Below are 26,365 nucleotides of genomic sequence, written 5' to 3' on the forward strand. Positions count from 1 at the left end.
ACGCAAAAATCCACAACAAAGTGCATATTTATAAAAACTGTCTTTGACGTGGAAAAGTGCTTAGCCCCATGTCAGGGTCTAAGCAGATGTACACACTTTGACTTTGTCTGATTGCTGCAGGTTTTTGGAAATATAAGCATTCTTGCTGCTAGAAAAGGGTTTAAACATTGACAGGTACCATTTTATATGTCAATGACATTAATTAGCCAGGGTTTAAAGGCGGAGATCTGAAATTGTGCAGTTGCGCACAAGTTCAAGATCATTTGCGATTTATAGATTTCCCATATGAAAGAAAAGGGTACACACGTTTTCTGTGCGTACATTCGTTCTATGAATCACACATACGCATTTTGGATAAATGATTGTAAGCTCAAATGTAGTTTGGTTTCTACGCAGCATTTTATAAATAAGCCCTCAGGTCCTTAAAGTGGTCAAGGTTCCTCAAGATTCTCATGGAAAGGAATACAAGGTTTAACCTAAGAGTTACATAAACGGTCAGTTAGTTGTTTAACTGTTGCATGAATGATTATCAAAATTGTAGAGTTATTTGTTTAAAAGTTACAGTGCTATTAGTAAAAAAGTTAATCTGGAGCCCTGCAATAACTAGACCTTTAAAATATTGGGAGGTCACCCTTTGGCACCACATTGTTTTAATCTGGGCCTGTATGTAGAGATCACTAGATTTTCCATCTCATATACTCTTAAATGCAAAAATATTTTCAGGTATTTTGTTTTATTCTGTGACAGTCCTATATGCTCTGAACGCCATGTTTCTTTTCTTGTTGCTATTATATGATTGTGCTGCTTCATTCATACAATACTGTGATTTATTTTAATTTTTTTATCTACCTCTGATGATATTGTATGAATGTTATAGATGTTATTATTATTATATAATATATTAGTATAGTATTAAATAATTCTATTTTTAAAATATTTTATGTTCATATATAATGTATTATTTTAGCATGTATATTGTATATTTAAATGTTTTCATTTAAACACTGCCTCTCATAAATCTGTCTCATACAGTGTTAAATCCAGCATTTTTATATTAGAGATCTTGAATTTTTTTTGAGTATGGATAAGCAAGCATTACATTATATAAAGCATTATATAATAAACATTAAAACTGAATTTAAAGGTGCTGCCAAGTTAAATGTACCATTTTTTGTTTGTCCCACATTTTTTACTTTTTGTACACTGGGCCTAATTTTAAATAAACATTTGTTCATGTATTTGTATTGTAATAAGTATTTTTTAGTTTGCCTGAAGGGACCATCCAGTGACCTCAACATTAACACAATAAAAAAACTTGTGGTTACACAATGACCAAAACACTATCAAACGTTTTAAAAAAAGCATATTTTTAATTCCCCTTGATCAATAATACTGCAGGGGAAATTTGCGCTGATGCCTGAGAACAGGTTGAATGTCATCCACATCCATAAAAAGCAAATAATTTAACACTTTTTTTTTTGGAGAAAAACATTTAAAGACACAGTAGATGTACAATATGATGCTTTACAAAATTATTTACATGTCTACTGTATTTATAATAAACAACATTGTTATCAATGAAAATTCTGGTGGTATTTGTAATTGAGTATTTAAAAGAAACCCTGAATCTAGTCAAATAGAAACTGGTAGAGTTTTTCAGGTCTCAGTCTGTCTGTACATAGTATCTTCAAAACAACTTCACTGATATGCAATTTTCATGGACTGTGCTGGAGATATCCACTATAACAGGCCTCTCAAAAGGCTCAGTGTTGTCAGATCTGGGTGAGAGGGCCCTTGACCAACCCCATCTCTTTGCGCACTACAGGCGCATGAATGCTGCAGTCTCGGGCCTCGCACACACCAGGTATCCCCGCACTACCAGCCATGCCGGTCTGACCCACAGGGCCAGGAAACCCACGAGGTCCTCGTGGCCCCTCGGCTCCATCCTTTGCTTCTCCTGGATGACCTGGGAGACCTTTGGAGAAACCATAGTTAATCATTGCATTTTTCAACTTGTGTGGTTAACGCAGTGATTGAGAAGCTTCATACTATACCTCTGAGGCCTTGATGACCATCATGTCCAGGAAGACCTGTGCCAGGGTCACCCATTTTACCTTTCTGCCCTTTAGTGCCTAAAATAAAACACAGAGCTTATCTGTATGCAAGTGATCCCATATAACGTATCAAAGTCAGCACATGTCCTTCTGTCAATTTCGTACCTCGGTCACCTTGAGCTCCTTTTTCACCCTCTAAACCTTTAATGCCTGGATGGCCTCTTTCTCCTTTGGCACCTGCTTTTCCTGCTTTACCCTGAATGACACAGATGTTATTAGAAAGTAGCTTTGGTTGGCATATCACATGTTTTTGGAAACTTAAAATCAACTCACAGCTTTGCCTCGATCTCCAGGGAATCCCGGGATTCCCGGAGGCCCGATGAGAGTTCGGTTATTGATCGGACAGCCCTGTGCACATTTGGTCCGTATTGATGCAGCATATTGGGAGATCTGAGCAATGACCACCCCTTGGCACAACTGTAGTATCTGTTCATCCGTTAGTCCCGGACCCTGCAAGTTGCATCAATATGAATTTGTTTTTGTACAAATGAAGAGTAGCAACATGTACAGTAGGCACATGTATTTTAAAAAAATCAATTAGTAAGCATGTTTATACGTACAGGTTCACCTAGCACTCCTTTAGGGCCGCTTTGTCCTTTCCCCCCCACATCTCCCCCAGGGCCTATATCTCCTCTGGGGCCTGGAATTCCTGGTGGCCCAATTGGACCAACGGGGCCATCTTGGCCCAAACGACCCAGCACTCCACGCTAAAACGTAACATAAATCATGAAAAATAGTTTAAGTAATAAAAAGGAAAAAAAATTTAGGCCCAGTTTTGCAGACAAGGATTAAAGGAAAACGCCACTGTTTTTCAATACTTTACTATGTTCTTACCTCAACTTTGATGAATTATACATATCTTTTTTTTTCAATGCGTGCACTTTCAATCTTTGTACAGCGCTTCTTGAATGTGTTAGCATTTAGCCTAGCCCCATTCATTCCTATGGCTCCAAACAAAAGTTTTATTTTGTGCCACCATACTTACTCGTGTAACTACTCATGTAACAGTCTTTAAATAGGGAAAACATGGACGTGTTTTGTGGCTCCTAAATTCATCCCTGTTTGGATCCTAAGGAATAAATGGGGCTAGGCTAAATGCTAACACATTCAAAGTGCACGCACTGAAACAAGATAGGTATGTATTAATTTGTCTAAGTTGAGGTAAGAACAGTAAAATATTGAAAAACAGTGGTGTCTTCCTGTAAGACTAGTCCCAGATTAAAATGCATGTTGAGCTGTCTCAAATGAAAACTACTTACTTTAACATAACTTAAAATATATTAGCACCACTGTTTTCACTTAACAAGACCTTAAATTATTATTGAGTTATTTGATTAACTTTCAACAGTTGGAGGGGGATTTCCACTGTATTGTTGTTTCATTATTATTGAATTGAGTTTCCTTTGTTTTAGAAAGACAATGGTTGGAATCTGAAAGCACACATTTCACAACTCACAACTGGTGATGACACATCAGTAAAACTGTAAACAAGGATGACACACCTGTCCTTTATCACCCCGAGAACCAGCATCTCCCTGTGAAATAAAGGGAAATTACAAATGTGTGCATAACAGGACAACTCATGATAGTGTCATTAAAATAGAGACAGTGTGGAGACTATTATGGCTCCAGTACCTTTTCTCCTTTAGTACCCTTCACTCCTTTTCTTCCTAGTGTTCCCTGTGAACATCATAATTAAAAATGAAATTGTCTTTAATCATGACATCATTATTTACTTGAATGCCTGTTATAGAAAATATAGCTGAACCGTTTGCCTCAGAAATTTACCTTCTCACCATCTGGTCCCGTTTCCCCTTTGGCACCCTGTTAAACAGAGCATTTAATCAATAATTTAGTTCCTTTTGCTGTAATCACTGAATCAAAGAGTAAAACAACACATCATGAGGTCTTATAACCTAATTATGAACATAAAATGAACAAATAAAAATTAGTTTATTATTTTAATCTTTGACATGACCTTATATGTAAATATTAATATCAAGGTTAGATTTTCATAGAATTTGAAGGATAATTTTATGTAAAAAACAAACTTAAAGGGGCCATGTCACAAGACTTTTTTAAGATGTAAAATAAATCTTTGGTATCCCCAGAGTACATATGTGTAGTTTTAGCTCAAAATACCATATAGATCAGGGATGGGCAACTGGCGGCCCGAGGGCCGCACACGGCCCGAGGTAACTTTTAATACGGCCCGCTGAACCATATTATAATTAATCAAATACTTTTAAATTTATGATTTTTGTATTCGGACTTAAAACCTCCCAACCAGGAGGGTCCCGCGGATCGTCACAGTAAGCATAGTCCCGTGTTTGGGCTTATGAAGAAGCGGTCTTCAAGTTCACGGGGTCCGAAAACCCAAGGTCCGACCCGAGACCCAATCAAGTTCAGATCTAAATGTTTCACGCGTGCCTCGGACACAGGTCAGGTACAATAATCGGGGTCTCGGGTTATTTAAAATAAATGTGTTTTTCCCGAATGGACCCGAGAAGCCCTGAACTATGTCTGTTAATGTGTGTGTTAATGTCCTTTTCAAACCTCTCCTCTGTTTGCCAAGAGCGCCTAATTACGACATTGTGTGGCTGGTGATAGGTAAATATCGTTGAGACAGACATGTCAGATCATTTTAAATGTACATTTTAGCGGTTACCTTGGTGTCATCGTCATATAAACAAATGGAGCAGCTCGCCAAATTGGTTGCGAGCCCACCGGGGCTGCGACTGCACACTGCACACACGTCAGTTTACATTCGGGTCCAGTCGAGTTCAAAACAATGCCAGTGGTTTGGGTGACGGATCGAACTCGAGACAGAATAACTCTTAGATTTGACATGTAAAATACTTTGTTATTAACATTTTTATATATTTTGTTTTGAATGTATGTATTATTTATTATTATTATTATGTATATTTATTTTAAATAATTTTGTTCTCTGATGGCAGGATGAGAAACTCCTTTATACTAATTTAAAACTGCCTTGTTCGTTACAGATGTTAAAGCAATGCAGTTAAGAAGTTTTATCTAAAACTGCTTTGTCCACTGAAAATAAAGTTATGATTTAGAATTAGCATAATTGCCAAGTTTAATAGTTAAAATCTTTAAAGACCGGTTCATTGTATATTGTGGTTTCTTAATAAAGAAAATTAAGAATGATGTAAATTGTGCGTGTGGTTCTGGCCCCCTTGGTATAAAGGAGAAAAATGGTGGCCCTCGTCATTATCAAAGTTGCCCATCCCTGATATAGATCATTAGTTATAACATGTTAAAATTAAAACCTTGTAGGTGTAAGGAAAAATGTGGCGTTTTTGGTGTCCTTTAAAATGCAAATAAGCGGATAAAGTGCAAACACTTATCGCAATGATGGTGGTTTGTTGCAATTGAAACTCAATTGTGTTGTAAATTATTTTCTCTCTCTTTCTCTCTGCCTTAAATGGCTGTGCTGTGGTTGGAAAGTGCAGATTAAGGGGCGGTATTATCATAATAAGATCTCCTTATGACATCACAAGGAGAGACACATTTTAATTACCTAATTTTTCACGTGCTTGCAGAGAATGGTTAACCAAAACTAAGTTACTGTGTTGATCTTTTTCAAATTTTCTAGGTTGATAGAAGCACTGGGGACCCGATTATAGCACTTAAACATGGAAAAAGTCAGATTTTCATGCCATGGCCCCTTTAAATGACTTCATTGGTTTTCACAGGCCAAGTCACAAATATTTAACTAGGACAGCTGTCAATCATTCAGAAAGTGAAATCAAGTGCATACCGTTGGCCCTGACAAGCCCTTTGGTCCGGACTTCCCCGGAATTCCTGCATCTCCTCTGTCCCCCTGTGGACCCTGTGGTGAGAGATTACATTTACTCATTTTGACAGACACATTTGTTTTTACACCCATATCCTTTTGTGCTGCAAACTCAATGCTGTACCACTAAACTGCAGAGGAAGACAATAACAAATTCACACACAATTTGAAAGTACCATCAAAATGTTTTGAACATGGAAGGGAAATTAAGCAGATGTTGTAATGCAAATAAAGATAGAGGAACATTTTATTTGCAGTGGAGAAAATAAATGAGTGAGTAAGCTTTTATAGCCTTGCTTAGACTACATTGCACTACACAGTACTGTAGTTGAATTTCTTTTAGAGAAATGTAAACAAAATGGGAAGGGAAACTTGTAAGCAAACATAAGCATACGACTATAAGGAAGTTAATGGAAATACCATGCAAGTTAAGTGAAACTGGTAGAGGCAAAAATAGAACCTAGACTCGACGTAGTTTCACTTTCGGTCTTGTGGTAAATCCCCGTCATAGGGACATTCCCTAACCAGCCAGGCAAGATATAAAGGGTAATTTCCACTTAACGATAATAACAAACTGATCTTTGTTTTGTCATGTGGATGGCGTATGTTAGTCATACTATATATCTCTCTGCACATGGTTCCTGTTTCTGTACTATTCATGTGATTTGAATAGTTAAAAATTCCCCCATAGACAAATCAACACTTACCACAGATCCTAATCTTCCAGGAAGTCCCTTAACACCACGATCACCTTTCAAACCCTAATCATAAAAGATATGATAGAGGAAAAATATAGCTTTTAACATATTTTATTTCACAATATTATCCAAACCAGTATGAGACACATTACCCTAGGTCCAAAAGGCCCTGGCACACCAGCAACTCCTGGAACTCCCAAGGGACCCTGAGAAATATTGTGCATTGTTGTTATTTTCATTTCTGAAACGTTTGAACTTTTTTGTAAATTTTTCCCTGAACTTTACAACATAAACAATTCGCTACTCACATCCTCTCCGGGCTCCCCATCGCTTCCTGGCAAGCCACCGGTACCTTTGGCACCCTGATATGGATAGCAGATAAAGTTATTTGCTTACTGTAATACTAAATGTTAGTCCCTTTGTGTTCATGCAGATTCATCTTAATTACGGCCAACAAAACCATCATAATCAGATCAAGACCAAACCTTTTGTCCACGAACACCTCTGTCTCCAGGAATTCCCGAGTAGCCCTGAATACACCAGAGAGATATGTTGTTACAGAGAAATAACTACAGGGATTTTTTGATGGCAGAGTGAAAGAGAAAGCAGACATGAGTGATTTACCAAGTAGCCCTGCTCTCCACGATCCCCTGAGAACCCAGGCGCTCCTGTCTGACCCTGATGATGTAAAGAAAAAATGATAATTCAGTTAGCATACTAACAGAATGACGAAATGACCACTGAAGCATTCAAGTTGAGATAATACTAGTCATCTAGTATACATAAACATCTAGACATGACAAGGCAGGGGATAAATAATGTGATATGCCTGCATGTAAAGTCTACCTTTTGCCCCTGTCGGCCATCAGGACCCTGTTTCCCTGTTTTTCCAATGGAACCCTGTTAAAAGAAGATTGAAAGATAGATAAATCAAGATAAACAATTATATTTAAGGAGTTAAGGTGCAAAACCCTCTAAGTGCTTCTGACATGCTTTTTGTACAGTAAATGAGCGTTTTTTCCCAGTAATTTAAATTCAATGGAAATGAAAAGGTTATTAGCAGTGATTAAAATGCCTTATTTTCACAAATCTTACTTTAGACATTTTATTGGTATTTAACAATAGCGATATACCTAATGGATTATTAGGAACACCATACTAATACTGTGTTTGACCCTCTTTCGCCTTCAGAACTGCCTTAATTCTTTGTGGCATCGATTCAATAAGGTGCTGAAAGCATTTTTAGAAATGTTGACCCATATGATAGGATAGCATCTTGCAGTTGATGGAGATTTGTGGGATGCACATCCAGGGCACGAAGCTCCCGTTCCACCACATCCCAAAGATTCTTTATAAGGTTGAGATCTGGTGACTGCGGGAGCCATTTTAGTACAGTGAACTCATTGTCATGTTCAAGAAACCAATTTGAAATGATTCGAGCTTTGTGACATGGTGCATTATCCTGCTGGAAGTAGCCATCAGAGGATGGGTACATGGTGGTCATAAAGGGATGGACATGGTCAGAAACAATGCTCAGGTAGGCCGTGGCATTTAAATGATGCCCAATTGGCACTGCGGGGCCTAAAGTGTGCCAAGAAAACATCCCCCACACCATTACACCACCACCACCAGCCTGCACAGTGGTAACAAGGCATGATGGATCCATGTTCTCATTCTGTTTACGCCAAATTCTGACTCTACCATCTGAATGTCTCAACAGAAATTGAGACTCTTCAGACCAGGCAACATTTTGGTAAGCTCGTGCAAATTGTAGCCTCTTTTTCCTATTTGTAGTGGAGATGAGTGGTACCCGGTGGGGTCTTCTGCTGTTGTAGCCCATCAGCCTCAAGGTTGTGCGTGTTGTGGCTTCACAAATGCTTTGCTGCATACTTTGGTTGTAACGAGTGGTTATTTCAGTCAAAGTTGCTCTTCTATCGGCTTGAATCAGTCGGCCCATTCTCCTCTGACCTCTAACATCAACAAGGCATTTTCGTCCACATGACTGCCGCATACTGGATGTTTTTCCCTTTTTACACCATTCTTTGTAAACCCTAGAAATGGTTGTGGGTGAAAATCCCAGTTACTGAGCTGATTGTAAAAGACTGGCCCGTCTGGCACCAACAACCATGCCACGCTCAAAATGGCTCTTTCCCATTTTGGCATTCAGTTTGGAGTTCAGGAGATTGTCTTGACCAGGACCACAAGTATCATAATCTCATTTTTGAGGTGGCGTTTAGCGGCATTTGCATCTGAGCTCCTCATTTATTCTTTTGCATGATTATTTTATAAACGAGCATCAGTTTAGGTAAAATTTATATAAATAAATAATCAAACCATATTTTGTAGTTGATGTAACTGCATAGTTTTTCACCATTTTAATTATTGTTTATCCTTCAGTTCACACCGCTGGACTATATGTGACACTGTCTGTGAAAACCTAGATAAACTAATTTCTTTGTGACAGGGTCACACATGAAAGTGACTATAATTTTTTTTTTTTTTTTGCAGACAAAAATTCTCGGTTGTTTCAAGTCATAGTCGGGTCAAATCCAACTAATGGGTTATAAATTAGCTTATGCTGGGTTGTTGTTGGGTTCATACGTCAGATCGACGTTGGGTTCAGACGTAAGATTGACATTGGGTTCTGGCATTGGGTTCAGACATCAATTGACGTTGGGTACAGACGTGAGACGGACGTTGGATTCAGACGTCAATTTGAAGTAAGGTTCAGAAGTCAGACAAACGTTGGGTTCAGACGTCAGTCCGATGTTGTGTTCTGATGTCAGTCCGACAGTGAGTTTAGACGTCAGACTGACGTTGAGTTCAGACATCAATTGATGTTGGGTTCAGACGTCAGACTGACGTTGGGTTCAGACGTAAGATTGATGTTGGGTTCTGACGTCGGTTTGATGTTGGGTTCAGAAGTCAGACCTACGTTGGGTATAGACGTCAATTTGATGTTAGGTTCAGATGTCAGACTGAGGTTGGGTTCAGATGTCAGACAAACGTTGGGTTCAGACGTCAGTCCTACGTTGGGTTCAGATGTCGGTCCGACGTTGGGTTCAGACGTCAATTCGACGTAGGGTTCCATAAGTCAGTCTGACGTTGGGTTCAGACGTCAGTCCGACGTTGGGTTCAGATGTCGGTCCGACGTTGGGTTCAGACGTCAATCCGACGTAGGGTTCCATAAGTCAGTCTGACGTTGGGTTCAGATGTCAGTCCGACGTTGGGTTCAGACGTCAGTCCTACGTTGGGTTCAGAAGTCAGACCTACGTTGGGTACAGACGTCAATTTGATGTTAGGTTCAGATGTCAGACTGAGGTGGGGTTCAGATGTCAGACAAACGTTGGGTTCAGACGTCAGTCCTACGTTGGGTTCAGACGTCAGTCCGACGTTGGGTTCAGACGTCAGTCCGACGTTGGGTTCAGACGTCAGTCCGACGTAGGGTTCATAAGTCAGTCCGACGTTGGGTTCAGACGTCAGTCCGACGTTGGGTTCAGAAGTCAGACCTACGTTGGGTACAGACGTCAATTTGATGTTAGGTTCAGATGTCAGACTGAGGTTGGGTTCAGATGTCAGACAAACGTTGGGTTCAGACGTCAGTCCTACGTTGGGTTCAGACGTCAGTACTACGTTGGGTACAGACGTAAATTTGATGTTAGGTTCAGATGTCAGACTGAGGTTGGGTTCAGATGTCAGACAAACGTTGGGTTCAGACGTCAGTCCTACGTTGGGTTCAGACGTCAATCCGACGTAGGGTTCCATAAGTCAGTCCGACGTTGGGTTCAGACGTCAGTCCGACGTTGGGTTCAGACGTCAGTCCGACGTTGGGTTCAGAAGTCAGACCTACGTTGGGTACAGACGTCAATTTGATGTTAGGTTCAGATGTCAGACTGAGGTTGGGTTCAGATGTCAGACAAACGTTGGGTTCAGACGTCAGTCCTATGTTGGGTTCAGACGTCAATCCGACGTAGGGTTCCATAAGTCAGTCCGACGTTGGGTTCAGACGTCAGTCCGACGTTGGGTTCAGACGTCAGTCCTACGTTGGGTTCAGAAGTCAGACCTACGTTGGGTACAGACGTCAATTTGATGTTAGGTTCAGATGTCAGACTGAGGTTGGGTTCAGATGTCAGATAAACGTTGGGTTCAGACGTCAGTCCTACGTTGGGTTCAGACGTCAGTCCGACGTTGGGTTCAGACGTCAGTCCGACGTTGGGTTCAGACGTCAGTCCGACGTAGGGTTCATAAGTCAGTCCGACGTTGGGTTCAGACGTCAGTCCGACGTTGGGTTCAGAAGTCAGACCTACGTTGGGTACAGACGTCAATTTGATGTTAGGTTCAGATGTCAGACTGAGGTTGGGTTCAGACTTCAGTCCTACGTTAGGTTCAGACGTCAGTCCGACGTAGGGTTCATAAGTCAGTCCGACGTTGGGTTCAGACGTCAGTCTGACGTTGGGTTCAGACGTCAGTCCGACGTTGGGTTCAGACGTCAGTCTGACGTTGGGTTCTGATGTCAGTCCGATGTTGGGTTCAGACATTAGACTGACGTTAGGTTCTGACCATATGGGTTTGTCCATATTTTACCCAACTATGGGGTTGAAACAACCCATAATTTTCTAGAGTGTATGAATGTCTAAAAATGCCAGATAACTATAAAAGAAATGCTGTTCAAACTACTTTTAGCTGAGGTATACACTAGCATGTCACTGCAGAACGCTGACTCCCCACACACATGGGAAATGAAACTCCAAAACTGCCCCACGTGGGTGTAACATTTTATTGAAATATAATTGACATTAAAAAAAAGAAGTTGTTTTGAATTTCACACTCTACAAAAAGTTTAGGTTATTTTCAACTGAATGTTTGGTCAAGAAGGGACAGACCCAGCCGTTTTGTGTTGAAAATAACCACTGTTTTTCTAATGAAATATTTGTTACAATTTGGGTTCCTTCTTCTTAGAACTTGAACTTCTGGTTATTAGCTTTTAGCCAATAAACAACTTCTTATTAACAAAAGAGGAGAATAACTTACTTTAACACCTTTACCTCCTGGCTTTCCGGGTTTTCCATTTGAACCAACTGCACCCTGTAGTCAAACATAAAAAACTGTGATATTATGAATCAATACCATGAAAGCTAAAGAAATAGACTGCAGCTCTTATAAGGATTCATATAACACGGATGGATCAAATGCAGAGAGATCATTTTGAAGGGATTATTTAAATAATTTCTAAACTCACAGTCTTTCCCTTTTCCCCCACTCCTCCAAGTGGACCTTCAATTCCGATTTCACCCTGCATAACATGCATAAACTCAGTTATAATCATCATTTATGAATATAATAAAATAGTTTATATAATTGACTTAATGCAGTGTATATAATCCCAAACTGTAATGGCATTGCTTTGTATGGCAATTACCTTTATTCCAGATAGTCCAGATTCACCTGGGTCACCTGGTAATCCAGGAAGGCCCTATGAGGTAGAAAACGTTTTATAAGAAACCCTTCCAGCATGAGGCATTGAACCAAATAATAATAAAAACAATTGCTTACAATTGCACCAAAGAAACCAGATTCACCGTCCTCTCCATCAGGTCCAGAGTCGCCCTTAAGAAAAAGCAAAGGTGTGATCGACCAACAAACTACTGCGCCTTAGGTTTTAAATATAAACAACATTACTCACCACTGGGCCAGTGTCCCCTCCTCTTCCTCTCACCCCTTTGGTACCTTTGTAACCCTAATATAAGAAAGAGGACACTTGTATATCACTTTGCTACAGGTTGCATAATAAATGTTTCAAGCTGATGAGTTGTGCTCTTATGTACCTCTCTTCCTTGGATCCCAGGGAACCCCTGCTTGCCTTGGAGACCTTTGGAACCCTTATAGGCAAAAATACAAATATAATGCCAAAACACTGTTTTCCAAAAATAAAAAAGCACATTTAAAATTGCATAATGTGCATGGCAATAATCAACCTTGGGGCCGGCAAAGCCAGCAAATCCAGGCTCTCCTGGTTCACAGTTGCATGCGGTGGGCCCCTCCTCCTGTCCCAGTTCAGCATCACCTCCATATGGAACCTCTGTCATCAAGGTTTTATCCTCTTTGGCGTAATCAAAAGACTCCACGTTTGTGGCGTAGGGGTAAGTCTCTTCTGTGATCATGGTGACGTCTGGTGCATGAGGATCGAAGCCAGATGCCGAATGCTCATCTTCATCGCTGCGTCTGGACTCTTGTGGATAATTAACTGAGAAAACGCATAAAAAACACTGTGAGGAACACACAGCTCCTAACTGAGAAATTGGTAAATGAAGAAATCTCATTCTCACTGCTGTAATACAAACCATTCTGTCTGGTTACAAATATTGTGTTTTCTGAGATACGATAGATACGTAAATATTATATAGCAAATACTGTAATGAATTACAATTTAAGTAAACAAAATATATTACTTCACATTACTTTTTGGGGGTGTAGGCTAATTAAGAGATCTAAGATTACTGGTCCATAAATGGCCTAATATTCTTATGTAAAATGGCCCTGCCATTACTTGCCAGTTTTGTGAGATGGACAAGTTACGCAACTTACAGTGCATTTAAGGTATACCTTCTCAGTGTTTATGAATTGAACCCACAACCTTTGCACTGCTAACCCAATGCTCTACCATGTATAGGGTGACCATACGTGCCATTCTTCCCGGATGCATCCCGTCCAGGATTTTGTGTTCGTCTTCTGGAAGTCGTATTTGTCCACCGCATACATCATAGAGGACTATTATTATTACAGAAAAGCAACCATTACATTTTAAGGTGAGAATGAAACTATGATTGTATAACTTATGTTTTTAACTGAATGGCGTATGCGGTCAACAAATACGACTTCCGGAAGACGCACCGAAATCCTGGACGGGATGCGTCTGGGAAGAATGGCACGTATGGTCACCCTAACCATGTGAGCTACAGGAACACATGTAGCATTGTCGGTTTTTGTATTGCATTGGTTTTATTTTGAATTATAAACTTTATCACAACAGCAGCAAGGTAATGTTTGAGTTGCTGTATGTTATAAGGGATTGAACATACTTCACAAACATATAATGAAATTACTTTAAAAGTAAATAATAAAAGTCATGTTTCTATTGTAGAAACAGTAACAGGTCAGTTTACCATGGTGTGTGTATCCAGAATTTTCATCATATCTCTCCACTAATGATCCTTCATACATAAGTTCACCTGTGATTGTACAAGAAAGAGAAAAACATTTATATAACAATTATGCTTTGCATTTGAGATACCCAGTCATGACCTAAACCAGGGGGTTTCAAACTGAGGTCTGGGGACCATCAGGGGGCCTCCAGGAGGTTCCACCAGAAGTTCATTTATTAGTTATTTATCTCTCATTTCTTGCTACATACATTACAGAATAATTTGCATTTGCTTTGTATCTTTATATGGTGTCTTTATATGGAGTCCCCTATACTGTGGTTTGTAAGGCAAATTTCCTTGAAACAAGATATACTGTCAAAGTTGCTGTAGTACAAATTTGAATAAAAAAATTGTCTTTAGGTTTATACATCTAGCATTACTGTATGTGTAGCAAATTCTATTTGCATTATACATAAAAATATGTAAATTGTTATATACTATATAAAGGAAGGGGATCCCTCACAAAAGATTTATTATATTTGGGGGTCCTAGGGGAATCATAACGTTTGAAAACCCCTGACTTAGACAACATCTAATGTTAAAAAGTTATATATATAAGTGGCGGCTCGTGACTGCTCATCCGAGGGGCGTTAATTCAAAATAAGTGTTCGGAGTGTCATGTGTGTTGCTTGCGTTTTCAAAATATGTTTTTGTTGCATCATGTAAACCATGTGCATCATGTGTTCTGTCAAAATAAGTGCCTGATGGACACGCGTCAAAACCGTTTATGACAAAAGAGACGCTCACGTTCACAAAATACACGCAAGACACTCACTTAACAGTTAACACTTATTATGCATGAGATTATGGGAGTATCTGGCAAACGCGAGCGTCTCTTTTATCATAAACCCTTTAGATGCATCTGCAGCAGTAACTTATTTTACTTAAAAAAGGAACCACACACATGACAGGCTGCATACATGTTGTGACGAAATTCGCCTCGAGTGCCCTTGAAAAAGTCACTGGCCACCACTGATATATATATATATTCAAGTATTTTTGGGGTTGGGGCTGTGTCTCACCTGAGAGGAAGCCTGAAAAATCTTGCTGGGCCTGTGCATGAAGAGCACACAGTACAGACACAGAAACACAGCTGAGAAACACGGCCCATACCTGACATCAAAACAAAATCACCATAACATATAAACAATAGACAATGCATCAACAATATCATGTAAAGATAATGACAATGTACAGTAGTGAAAATATAGGTCATATGCATTATTGGAATGCATTGATAAACAGCAGTAAGTTGGCAGTTTTTGAATTAGCCAGCAGTTATGTAAACATGTTTTACTGAAACAAAATAAAAAGTCTCCCCTTGCAGATGTTGTTTCACAGATGGTTTCTTCTTTAGATTGGGGATTTTCTCATGACTTGTTTACTGTTGTTTTATGCGTGCATATTAATGATTTATAAGTACTGCTAAACTGCTGCTCAAAGGGCACATATTATGGCCATTTTCACAAGATGTAATATAAGTCTCATGTATGCATAGCATGTGTCTTTAAAGTTTCAGTTCAAAATACCTCACAATTCATTTGTTATAGGATGTTCAAAATGACCCTTTTTCATTGGAGAAAAGTTTTCATGTGGGTATCTTTAAATGCAAATGAGCTACAGATCCTCACTGTATGTACCGTATTTTTTAAACTTGAGTATGCGCCTACAGGAGAATGTAGTATGTAGCCTAGGAGATGCATTGCATTTTGTCATATACACGTTAAAAACAGGCTGTACTCTGGGCTTAAGCCACATTAGCGCTACAGCGTGCTAACAAAAACATTAAGAAAAGGCTTTGGGTAAAATTAACCAGTCAATGTGGGCGGGGCTGTATCAGTGTGATGTCACATTAACGATTTCATTGTAGGGTTGTTGTTGTTCACACACTGCCAACACACATTTATGTCCAAACACTTTGGAAAAGTGGATTTTGAATAATGTGTGCCCTTTTAGCTAAACTACTGGAGTTGTTTATGTCATTTAAAGATCAGGGATTAATTTCCCACCGTTTTTTCCAGAGTATATATATTTAATGGCAGTTATGTAGAAACACTAATAGACTACTGTCACTCAAGCTATCTATTGGCCTATATTAGACCTTTGTCAAAAATGGTTCCTGTTTGGTACAGCACTTCCTCATGCGTTAGCTCATATGTCATTATTGAAGTCATGGAACATGTTCTGGCTGAAACCGAAATAAACCCAGACCTTAAATGACCTTTTTAAATATGCCAGTTTTTTATACTAAAAGTTTTAAAGGCAGTTGATGTTGAAAAATATAGTTTTTCCAGCTATATATATATATATATATATATATATATATATATATATATATATATATATATATATATATATATATATTTTACTTAAATTAATAGAAAAACACATTCACTGACTGTATCAAAAAAATTCATGGGTCAAACAACAAAAGTGGTCTTAACTTGAATAAACATCAATTAACATCTCGGACGTAAGAGTAGTGTGTGCTGATTTCTCAACTTCTCTAACAACACGAGAAAAGCATGACCAAGTCATCTGTTGTTTGTTGGTAACATGGTCAAATATTACGTAAAAGTTTAGCTTTTTCCAAACTGACATACTGTTTTTACAGCTGTGACGCAATGGGTGATATTATCTCCTTGGTTCCTATCCTATTGTAATAAGGTCACACATTTAATTCTGAATTTACATTTATGTTTAGGGCTGGGTATCGATTCAGATGTTCCAGATCGATTCGATGTCGATTCACAAGCTATCAGATCGATTCGATCCCGATTCTCGATTAAATTTTCGATTCCGGTTCTCATGTAGGTTTTTATACTCGATTCTCGATTCAACTCAATGAATACAGATTTAATACACATACTATATTAAAAAAGAACAGTGAACAGCAGTTTACAAGTGGGTAATTAATAAAAAGAAATTAAAAGCCACAACACGTCTTGCTTGCAAAATCTAAAATGCTTCCATTCCTTCGTTGAATGTTTGCAGAAATAAATATGAAAAAAAAAATCGATTCTGCTCTTTGAGAATCGATTTTTAATCGACCACGTTTTAAAAAACGATTAATCGAAAAATCTATTTATATTATAGATTTCAATTGAAAGACAGGAACATGATTTTGGACCAGTATTGTCTTGACCCATATCTATAACAAAAGTAGTAATGTCAGAAACTTTTAACAGCTGCTGACTCCAAATTGCAATTCAAGCCATTTATAAACTAATTATAAACGTGTTGCATTCATAACCTTTTATAAATTAGGCTGCTAGAATCACATTGCAAAAAATACTCTTTTGTCTTTGTTTATATAAATAGAAGACACTGTTATAGTAAAGGCCTGTACCTGTGCTAAATGGGGGATGTTTGTTTACATTATTTGATGTTTTGAGAATGTATAACAGCCCCATCTAGTGGCTATGAAGCACAACGTTAAGCAGAGTAACAGAAAGTCAGAAACTACGAAATTCCCTAAAATCACCACACAAACATACTTGTGAAACTGATCTACAGTAACTTTCATCCAACAGACGTGTCAATAGTAATAAATAAATACATAAATAAATATACAAGGAAATATAAAAAAAGCATAAATAAATAAACATGTAAATAAATATACAAAGAAATGTAAAAACAAAAATAAATGATTATTTATACTTATCTTATTTATGCATAATTGTATTTTTCCACTTTTATTTATTTCCACATTTATTTAGGCCTTTAAAATTTATATTTTATTCCCATCTCTAAGTCGTTAATTCCCAGTGTGCTCTGCTGAACAAAAATGAAGATATTTTGAGCAATGTTTGTAACACTGTTTTGAGCACCACTGGCTTCCATAGTATTTTTCTTTCCTACTATGTAAGTCAGTGGTGCTCATGCTTTCTGCTTGATTGAAAATAGCAAAAAATTATGCACATATGGAACAACATGAAGACATGAAAAATGTAAATGATGTCATGTAAAGGATGAGAAAATTTCAATTTTTTCAAGTTGGCCAACTATGTCTACTGACAAAATAGTTATTAATAATAATAAGATAATGCAAAATTGAGAAATATGAGTTCTATTTTATTTTATTTATAGCTCAGAGTCAGACAAAATCATAATTGGCTCTGGCGTGGGGGCCCCAAACACTGCCTTTAGCCATATATAGGTGTGAGTAAAGCATTAAAATATGGAAATACTGTACAAAATGGAGAAAACACTAAACATGGTTTAGGTATTCATTTTACAAATTAAAATACAGCATTCCAGACAAAAAAATGCTGTATTCCAAAATGCAAATTATGCACGGTAAAACAAAAAGCTTAAGTATTTTAATATTTTGTTAATCCTTTGACCAGCAGCCATTCTACCGGGCCTTTACTCAAAGCTTTGTACCCATGCTGTTTGTCATTTTTAACAAAGACTCCTTAAATTCTTTTGAAAGTTGAGTTTCAGTTTACCCTCCAAGCACAACTACATAACATGCACACAACATCTTTTATAATAATATATCTACATCAGTTGTCCCAGGGTGGATATCACTTTGTCCACAGCAGTATTGACTTTGATCTTTATTTTTTTCTAATATATATTTGAATCAATACTGCTGTACAGAGATCAGTCAACTATACCACTCTAATTTATGAATCTAGCTTCTCAAAGCCCACAGATGACACGAGGGTGCAAAGCGTGAAGCTCAGACAGTGATTCATGTGATTCCTTATCAACCCACTGGTCCTCCGGGACAGTGAGGTGCTGAATAACCACAGCTATTCCAGTTCGGCTTACTTTTCCGAAACCTCAAGTTTACATTCTAAATGAGTAATATAGAAAACTTGGCTTGAGTGCAAAGCTAAAGAAGTATATAATTCAATAAACGTATATGAACATGTTGGGCTTAAAGGACAACCAGAAACTTATTTTGTAGTTGTGGATATTTTAGGTATGCTTTTGACATTGTTTACATTTATGCATTTTGGTAGACGCATTTGACAACTTTACATAAAATAATAATAGTTGCCTTTTGGTTACACTTTATTTTACAGTTCATGCACTTATTTACACAACAAAATACTGGCAAATCCATTCATATTAGAATTAGATTCAGGGCTGCTACAGCTTTAATTCTGAATTTAAGATTGAAACAGTGTTTACATAAAGAAAACAGCCCAGCAAACAACATATAATTTTCTACATTTTTGTTTGTCTAAAACACTGCCTTGCCACTGCAAATAATCTGATTTACTAAATGATTTCATTCCTGATTTCCAGGTCTATTACAATTCAATTCCTACAAAGTGTGTCTTGTTCTGCATCTTACCTTCACCCTGGAGGTTTCCATAGCCAGCAGCTTTCTGGTCAGGTTCCCGTCCACCGACACAGAGATCTTACCCCTCACACCAGCTTAATTTCAGGGACTTTGAGAACGCAGGCAGACTGTGGTGCTCCTCAAAGCATTATTCCTACCTGTGCTGGGACGAATTGATCTCATGGTCCCTCACCAGAATCTCCCAGGCTCCCACCTCTCCTCAGCTGGGTGAGAAATACCTGAGCCTTCACTAAACAAACACAAACCAAAAATGCAGCGGTAAAAGATAGAAATAAGAATAATGACACTCTAAACATAGCATAGTTAAGATTCACTGTAATCCAGAAATATATATTTTTTGGCAATCCTCAATAATATGTGTGATTAATTCCTCCAGTACTAAAAAGCTATTTGATCTTCATGGACCCTTTGGCCTTGGGTTTATATGAAAAAGTGTTTAAGGGATAGCACTTGAGTAAGAGATTTTTTAAAATCCATGATGGGTGGATCTTGTTTGTCATCATTTAACAAGAGAGAACAGGGTCTGTTTTTTAGGGCCATTAAAGGGATAGTTCACCAAAAAATGAAAATTCTGTCATAATTTTCTCACTCATACGTTGTTACAAACCTGTATAAATTTCTTTGTTCTGATGAACACAAAGAAAGATATTTTGAGGAATGTTTGTAACCAAACTGATCAGAAACCCCATTTCCTTCTAGTAGAAAAAAGAATACTATGGAAGTGAATGGGGCCCATGATCAGTTTTGGTTACAAACATTCCTCAAAATATCTTCCTTCGTGTTCATCAGAACCAAGAAATTTATACAGGTTTGTAACAACATGAGATAATGATGACAGAATTTTTATTATTGGGTGTACTATCCCTTTAACAGCCAAGGGCTGATGAAATACCGTCCAAAAAAAAAATACTTCAGGCCATTTCAGTATCTATATCAATCAGAAAAAAATAGTATAAACCAATATATAAAGTGACATTCTAATGCAAGCACCAAATCTAACCCTAAACCGAAGCGACAATGGTTTAAAATTAGGAAAAAGCAGTTGAGTAACCAATACGTGATAATTATACGAAAACAGGAATTCGTTATACGATCACGAAAAAACACGAAATTTCGTGATAATAGCACGAAAAAAGAATAAAAAAAATACTTGACTAAATCACGAAACTTTGTGAGACTGGGTAGTATATTCATGGCAAGAACTATCTAAACACAGGTACACAAGTTGATCCACACACAAGTTAGGGATGGACAATTTGGCATTTTCAGTTCACCCAACATGCAAACTCCACACAATTGCCACCCAAATTTAGTTGTAGTAAAAGTAAAGTTCTCCGTAATTATATAGCTACCTACTCACAGTCAACCAGTTTATTCACAGGTAACACTTTTTGTTAGTCAACTTTATACATTTTACTAACTATAAGTAACTTTGCAACTTCTTGTCAACTACCAGTCAACAGAGTATTAGTAGACTGCCTGCTAACATTTTATTGCGATGATCCCTCATCAGACATTAAACGAACAATAAGTAAATTTGCAATTACATGTCAACTTATTTCTCTAACAGTCTAATACTACCGGTACTCTGAGAGTTAGTTGACATGTAGTTAAAAATGAACTAGAGTTAATTGACTAGTAGTTGCAAAGTTACTTTATTGTTAGAATGGCTAAAGTGAACTATCGAAAAAGTGAACTATCGAAATAGTGTAACCTAGTCACATACAATATGAAGACATATTAGGACCATGGAGATTAAATAAATCAAAAAGAGACAAACTGCTAAAACATTTTGGCAAATATTTATTCACATTCTACAGTAGCACACTATTATTAAAAACAAAATATTACACAGTAGATAAGAGAAGTGAAAATAATGGGCCATATTACAAATATGGATTCAAAATAAAAATAATAACAGCACATGCTCATTTCCTTACATCATACCCCAGTTTATTTGCACAATTTTAAGACTTCCTTTTCTTCTTCTTTTTCTTGTGATGTCTCTCTGCATCTGGAGAACGTGAATCCCTGAAGACAAAACAAAATGGTCACTAAGGAAGTCCATCTAACCAATTTGGACATCTAATATATGATTATTATTTGAGCAGTTCAAACGTAAGAAAGTTTGTTTGTAACATTGTATATTTTTGTGTAGTTTGGCTGGAAACAAGTTTGAACCAGTAGTAAACAGTTTAACCATAGACTGAAAAAAAAATGGACGACGCCCGTTCGCTGTCTTCCAATTGGTGAAAAGTGAAGCCATCAGTGTCCCGATACAGTGCTGACATCTTGGGTCTTGAGTCTGCGCAGTAGCGATTTCGGGACCAGTCCTGCGCAGTAGTGAGCAGGAAGAAAAGCCGCGAAATCAAGGCCCCGCCCTCGCAGAATGCGCATATCACAGCTGTCAATCATGATGTGACACCACTATTTTTATATCATTAAATAACTAACTAAAAACAAACTTAATTTAAAAACAAAATCTTGAATTTACATCAGCGTATTAAAAACTACAGTAAATGACAGAAACCAGCTTCAGAAATATATCTGGCGGGGTTTATGACCTATTCTAGGACCAGTCACTGGGGGGCGATCGAGACGTTTTGGCTTCACTTTTCAGGGCTTGTGCGGTACGCTTGTATTTAACTTACATTTAACTTGTAATGCAAAAAGGTTTTTTGCTTGTAATTGTAAAGTAAATTATTTATATATATTAAAGTATTTCCTGGCCTTACCTTTTACCCTTGCTCTCCCTTTCTCTGCTAAGCTCTCGACTGCGTTTGCGACTACGACTGCGTTTGCGGTGCCGTTTTCGCCCGTGCTCTTCTCGAGAGCTGACACGAGAGTCACGTGATTCGACAGATGCTGATCTGTCTCTCTCAGATGTCCTTCTGCAATCAAAACATCATAAAATCAAAACAGTCCATTTGTTTTCCTTATGGATGGCGAGAAGTTGAAATATTTACGTATACTTTATGCTAATAATCAGACATATTACCTGTGAGATGACTGCTGTGATGCTTTAGACTCGTCCTCCTTCTCTTCTTGCCAAATCCTGGAAAGCTCATCAGAGTGGACGTCAATCACCTCCCTAATGACCTTAAAGATATAAGAAAACAAACATTTTTGCCAATGTTGTTTCTTTCCTTGATGTAGCATAACGTTCTACATGGCCCTTAAACAATTAACTCTGGGTTTTCGTCCATATCCTGAGCCAGCTTGCAGCGTGAACCAAAACTGATACAAAGCATTTAAGGTTTGTGAGAGCATTGCAAGACTGGAAATAGTGTTTTGTAAATAAGTAAAAGTTTTATTTTGCAAAAATCACCTCTGTATAAGACTTCTTGGTGATGTGAACGTTTTTTGCTCTGTAAGACTGCCTGCGTCTCCTGTAGTCCCTCATCTCAGCCAACACCTCCAGATGAGACTTTGGTCCACTACGATCGTCGCCTACAAAATGAATGTGAGCAAAGCATCTATCAGGTACAAATCAAGTATGTGGTGCTCACTAAATTGATCTTGGTTTCTTTATTTGACCTACTGTCTATAACTAGATCTACACGGGTACCTTTTTTAAGTTTAGCGACAAGATCTACATAAAGATCCTCGTTGTTGGATTCCTTTATTGCACATTGTTGGCTGGCCTCTTGTGTCACGTGATCATAGAGGGCCAGTCGGTCTGCCACAGTGAGATCGCATAATGCCCGTTCGTGATTGTGAGGCACATCAGGAGGATCTGAAGAGTAATCGCCTACAGAAAGAAAACTCATTTTACACAGAAATCACAACAGGTTGCAAAACATCCTAAAAATAGTGTAACCTATAAGCATGAGTAAGAGTATTTTCTAATCTACTACTAATAACCCTTATATGTATAAAGCATGTCTGAGAGAAGAATGTTTCCAAGAAGTAATGTGACAGGGAAACATTTATAATTTTATTATCAAGTATATTAAATACTAGGCCTTTTAAAGGATATTGCACAAAAGGATACAGCAAGTATGAGTGGAATTATAGACCAGATCTTCTCTTAATACTCACCACTGTTACTGCAAAAAAACAAACAAACACAGATATATTTTGGGGGTATGGACATCACTGATACACACCCATTACCCAGGATTCATCACAAACTCCTTAGGTTTCACATGTATCAATGCTTTCTACCTTGTTAATGGTATATTTGACCCTGCACTGTCTAAACTGAGAAGCAAATCAAATAGTATTTAGTACATACATTGTGCATAGAGTCCTTCAGATCTCATGGGAGGGGCATTTGCCTGAGCCTGAAGAATTACTTGCTGCAGCGTCTCTTTATCTGTGAAAAAAAGAGTAAAGTTACCATCACACAGTCCTGCAGTGTTATCCTCTATGTATACTACCAACAGCTGACAAAATAAACTTAAGCATTATTCGGACGGGATTAGTTTTCCAAACGACATTTGAGTTTCAACGTGTCCTTGAAACTACGTTTGTTGTAGTCCAAGAAAAGAGATTTACGTTGGAGATAGGGTGTAGAGATAAATCGCCTGCGATTCTCATGTGTATCTCATCAGTAAATCGCCATCACCCGCTTACAAATGGAGTGGCATTTACTACACAGAGCCGTATTTCACCGAGAAGCTAGGCAAAATCGTGGACAAATCACCTCCAATAATGTATGCGATTTTGCCGAGCTCCTCAGTGAAATATGGCTCTGTGTAGTAAATGTCGCTCCATTTGAAAGCGGGTGATGCCGATTAACTACTAATCACAAAACCGGCTTTACTGATGAGATACGCATGAGAATCACAGGCGATTTATCGCCCACCCCTAGTTGGAGACGATAACTTACGTGATCGTTTATTTTGGGGTATGAACCTTTTGCGTGTACTAATACAAATTTACACACCAAAGGACAATAGATGCCCTTTAATTACCATTACAATTCTGGAGTGGACAAAATCAGGTTGAGTTTATTAACTAATACTGATATTACGGTTTACGAGATTTGGCTCGTCTTGATACAAAAAATACAAATCCATGTCTAAATTAATGGGACACAAGAAGTACAATATACACACGTTAGTAAGACCATACAGCAGATCACGTTGGCTAAAACACGAAAAGAACCCCCGTTTTATAAAAGATATTCCTGGCAAACAGAAATATCCGCATTCGGACTGGTTTAAATTTCTCGGAGGACCTCTGAGTTCGGCGAAAACAGACATGGCAGATTTGGAAGGGATTAAAACACAAGGCCCTATTCGTACGGGATTAGTTTCACAGAAGGACGAGAAAATCGTGCTTCTCAGAGGTCCCCTTTAAAACTCAGTCCTATTCGGACCGGATTAGACACAAGGATTTAAAGCATTATTTTGGAAATATGAGCCAAAATTTATAACAACATCAAAATCCTCAATACAAAAGAACCGTATGGTTGGATAAAAAGTATTGCAAGTCAGAAAACTCACCGATAATTATGGAAGGAATGTTCATTTTTTCATAATACACTGAAGGATCACACATTTCAGCCTGACAACAAAGAACATAACAAAATCAAACTTAAAAGCATAAAAATTGTAACCCTCATGCCATGTAAGTGTTTTGTTCAACGGAAGAAAGGAATTTGTATATTGGGATGACATGAGGATGAGTAAATTATGCAATACGAAATATCATGTTCATGTTGTCCATAAAAAACGGAAGTTATTTGTAATAATTGAAATGTCTTTTTAGTCACCTGCTCTTCTTTAGTGTATCCCAGCTGACTGAGCTGACAGGAAGCCTTGTGTTTCTCCATCCTGTCCCGAGGTACTGTATGGTTTGGATCATATGGGCACACTTCCATCTGTCACATCAGTGCACAAAACAAAATGTGCAATGTTTGAAATTATGCAACACAGGAACTTAAACCATTATGATTTAATAGTCAGGCTGGATGATCTGTCATTGTTCAAGAGCCCACAGAAAGCCTTGACAATGAATGGCCTCAGGTAAATATCGTTTGAAAATAAAGTCGTTCAATTTAACGTCCAACCAGCAGGTAACTTACAGTAAACGTTAGTAAGAGTAAGTTAGCAGAGAAAGCTATTATCATAGCGTTTTTATATAATATTATAAGCGGTAACTAACTTAAATGTACTAAATGGCATACTATGTATTGTGTAAATACACGAAATACTTACACACGGAATACTTTTTTTGATGAATGATTGTGTTTAACTGTAGTAATTGTCTACCTGAGTATCATTTGCATCAAACTCCGGACTCCATCCCAATGCCTCAAGCAAATCCTTCAACTCCGCTTGACAACTTTCGGTAAAATCTGTGAGTTCCTGCAAACATTGTTTACGCTCCTCAAGAGGCGATGAAAATTCTGTTTCACACATTTTACATGAAGAGCAACTCCCGTTTACGATCGTCTTGCAGACTTATCTGGTGGCGCTTTCAAATGACGTAGGCGTGACGCGCCCCAGGAATCTGGGGTTGCCATAACTATGAAAACCCCTTCCACAATACCTAAAAACGACATAATGTTTGAAAACTGTAAAATACGTTTTTATAACATTTAATGGTTTTTATTTGTTTTCGAATGTCTTGATTTGTCACAGTATAAATAATTTATGTTTTTTTATTTGTTTTTTTATGTTTACAGAAATGTATTTATAAAAACTGTGAAAACCCCACTGCCGCTTTACAAGGGAAAAGACTTTGAGATGACAGTTTAAAAGGAAGTTATTGATTAAAGTGGCATTGGCTGAAAGCAATCGGGTTCATGGATAACTGTCCTTGTCCCAAGTAGAATAAAAGTTTGACTATATACAGAAACATAAAACTAATAACTTATGTTTGTGTGTACGCAATGTACCCCCAAAGTAAAATCTTAAAATATTTTTATTTATTTGATCAATAAAAACGCAATCGTCTAAAAATGTTATTCTAGACGTGACCACGAGATGGCAGCACATCATATGTTCAGTAAGCAAACGTGCTCTAAATTTATTTTCGAGTCAGATTGCAGCATCAAAACTATGAAATTGTCCAAAAATACTCGTTATAACGAGCTTATTTATAACGATATTGCATAGCACTTTTCCCAGGTATTTGTAACTCACTGTACCTGATTTACATTAAAGAGGTTTAAATCCAGTAGCATTTTGACATTTAATGCCAGACCATTTAATTACAAAAAAAAAAAAAAAAAAACATGTAGAAGAAAATTAAGCACT

General features: G+C 37.8%; 2 protein-coding genes across 3 annotated transcripts; both read right to left on the reverse strand.

Annotated features, from left to right (window-relative positions):
* Window positions 1-1,766: 1,766 nt before the first annotated feature.
* LOC135788985 (uncharacterized) lies at window positions 1,767-19,277 on the reverse strand. The gene is made up of 25 exons (XM_065298527.2): window positions 19,146-19,277; window positions 14,857-14,947; window positions 13,796-13,861; window positions 12,608-12,876; window positions 12,458-12,511; window positions 12,316-12,369; window positions 12,186-12,239; window positions 12,052-12,105; window positions 11,872-11,925; window positions 11,664-11,717; window positions 7,479-7,532; window positions 7,257-7,310; window positions 7,118-7,162; window positions 6,941-6,994; window positions 6,785-6,838; window positions 6,642-6,695; window positions 5,899-5,970; window positions 3,903-3,938; window positions 3,750-3,794; window positions 3,617-3,649; window positions 2,675-2,821; window positions 2,388-2,564; window positions 2,220-2,310; window positions 2,055-2,132; window positions 1,767-1,975 (listed from the first exon to the last, which is right to left on the reverse strand). The coding sequence occupies exons 1-25, from the start codon at window positions 19,164-19,166 to the stop codon at window positions 1,773-1,775; spliced, it is 1,968 nt and encodes a 655-aa protein (XP_065154599.1). The 5' UTR covers window positions 19,167-19,277; the 3' UTR covers window positions 1,767-1,772.
* snrnp48 (small nuclear ribonucleoprotein 48 (U11/U12)) lies at window positions 19,256-25,574 on the reverse strand. 2 transcript variants are annotated; one of them, XM_065298530.2, is made up of 10 exons: window positions 25,376-25,574; window positions 24,877-24,984; window positions 24,608-24,668; window positions 23,392-23,472; window positions 22,723-22,905; window positions 22,483-22,604; window positions 22,153-22,253; window positions 21,890-22,045; window positions 21,102-21,185; window positions 19,256-19,383 (listed from the first exon to the last, which is right to left on the reverse strand). In XM_065298530.2, exons 1-9 carry the CDS (start codon window positions 25,523-25,525, stop codon window positions 21,122-21,124), a joined length of 1,026 nt encoding a protein of 341 aa, XP_065154602.1. In that variant the 5' UTR covers window positions 25,526-25,574; the 3' UTR covers window positions 19,256-19,383; window positions 21,102-21,121. The 2 variants fall into 2 exon arrangements, with proteins under 2 accessions (XP_065154602.1, XP_065154601.1); XM_065298529.2 differs by lacking the exon at window positions 19,256-19,383 and having other exon boundaries at window positions 20,931-21,185.
* Window positions 25,575-26,365: the final 791 nt, after the last annotated feature.

Source organism: Paramisgurnus dabryanus, chromosome 13 (genome assembly GCF_030506205.2).
Source record: "Paramisgurnus dabryanus chromosome 13, PD_genome_1.1, whole genome shotgun sequence".
NCBI classification, from domain to species: Eukaryota; Metazoa; Chordata; class Actinopteri; order Cypriniformes; family Cobitidae; genus Paramisgurnus; species Paramisgurnus dabryanus.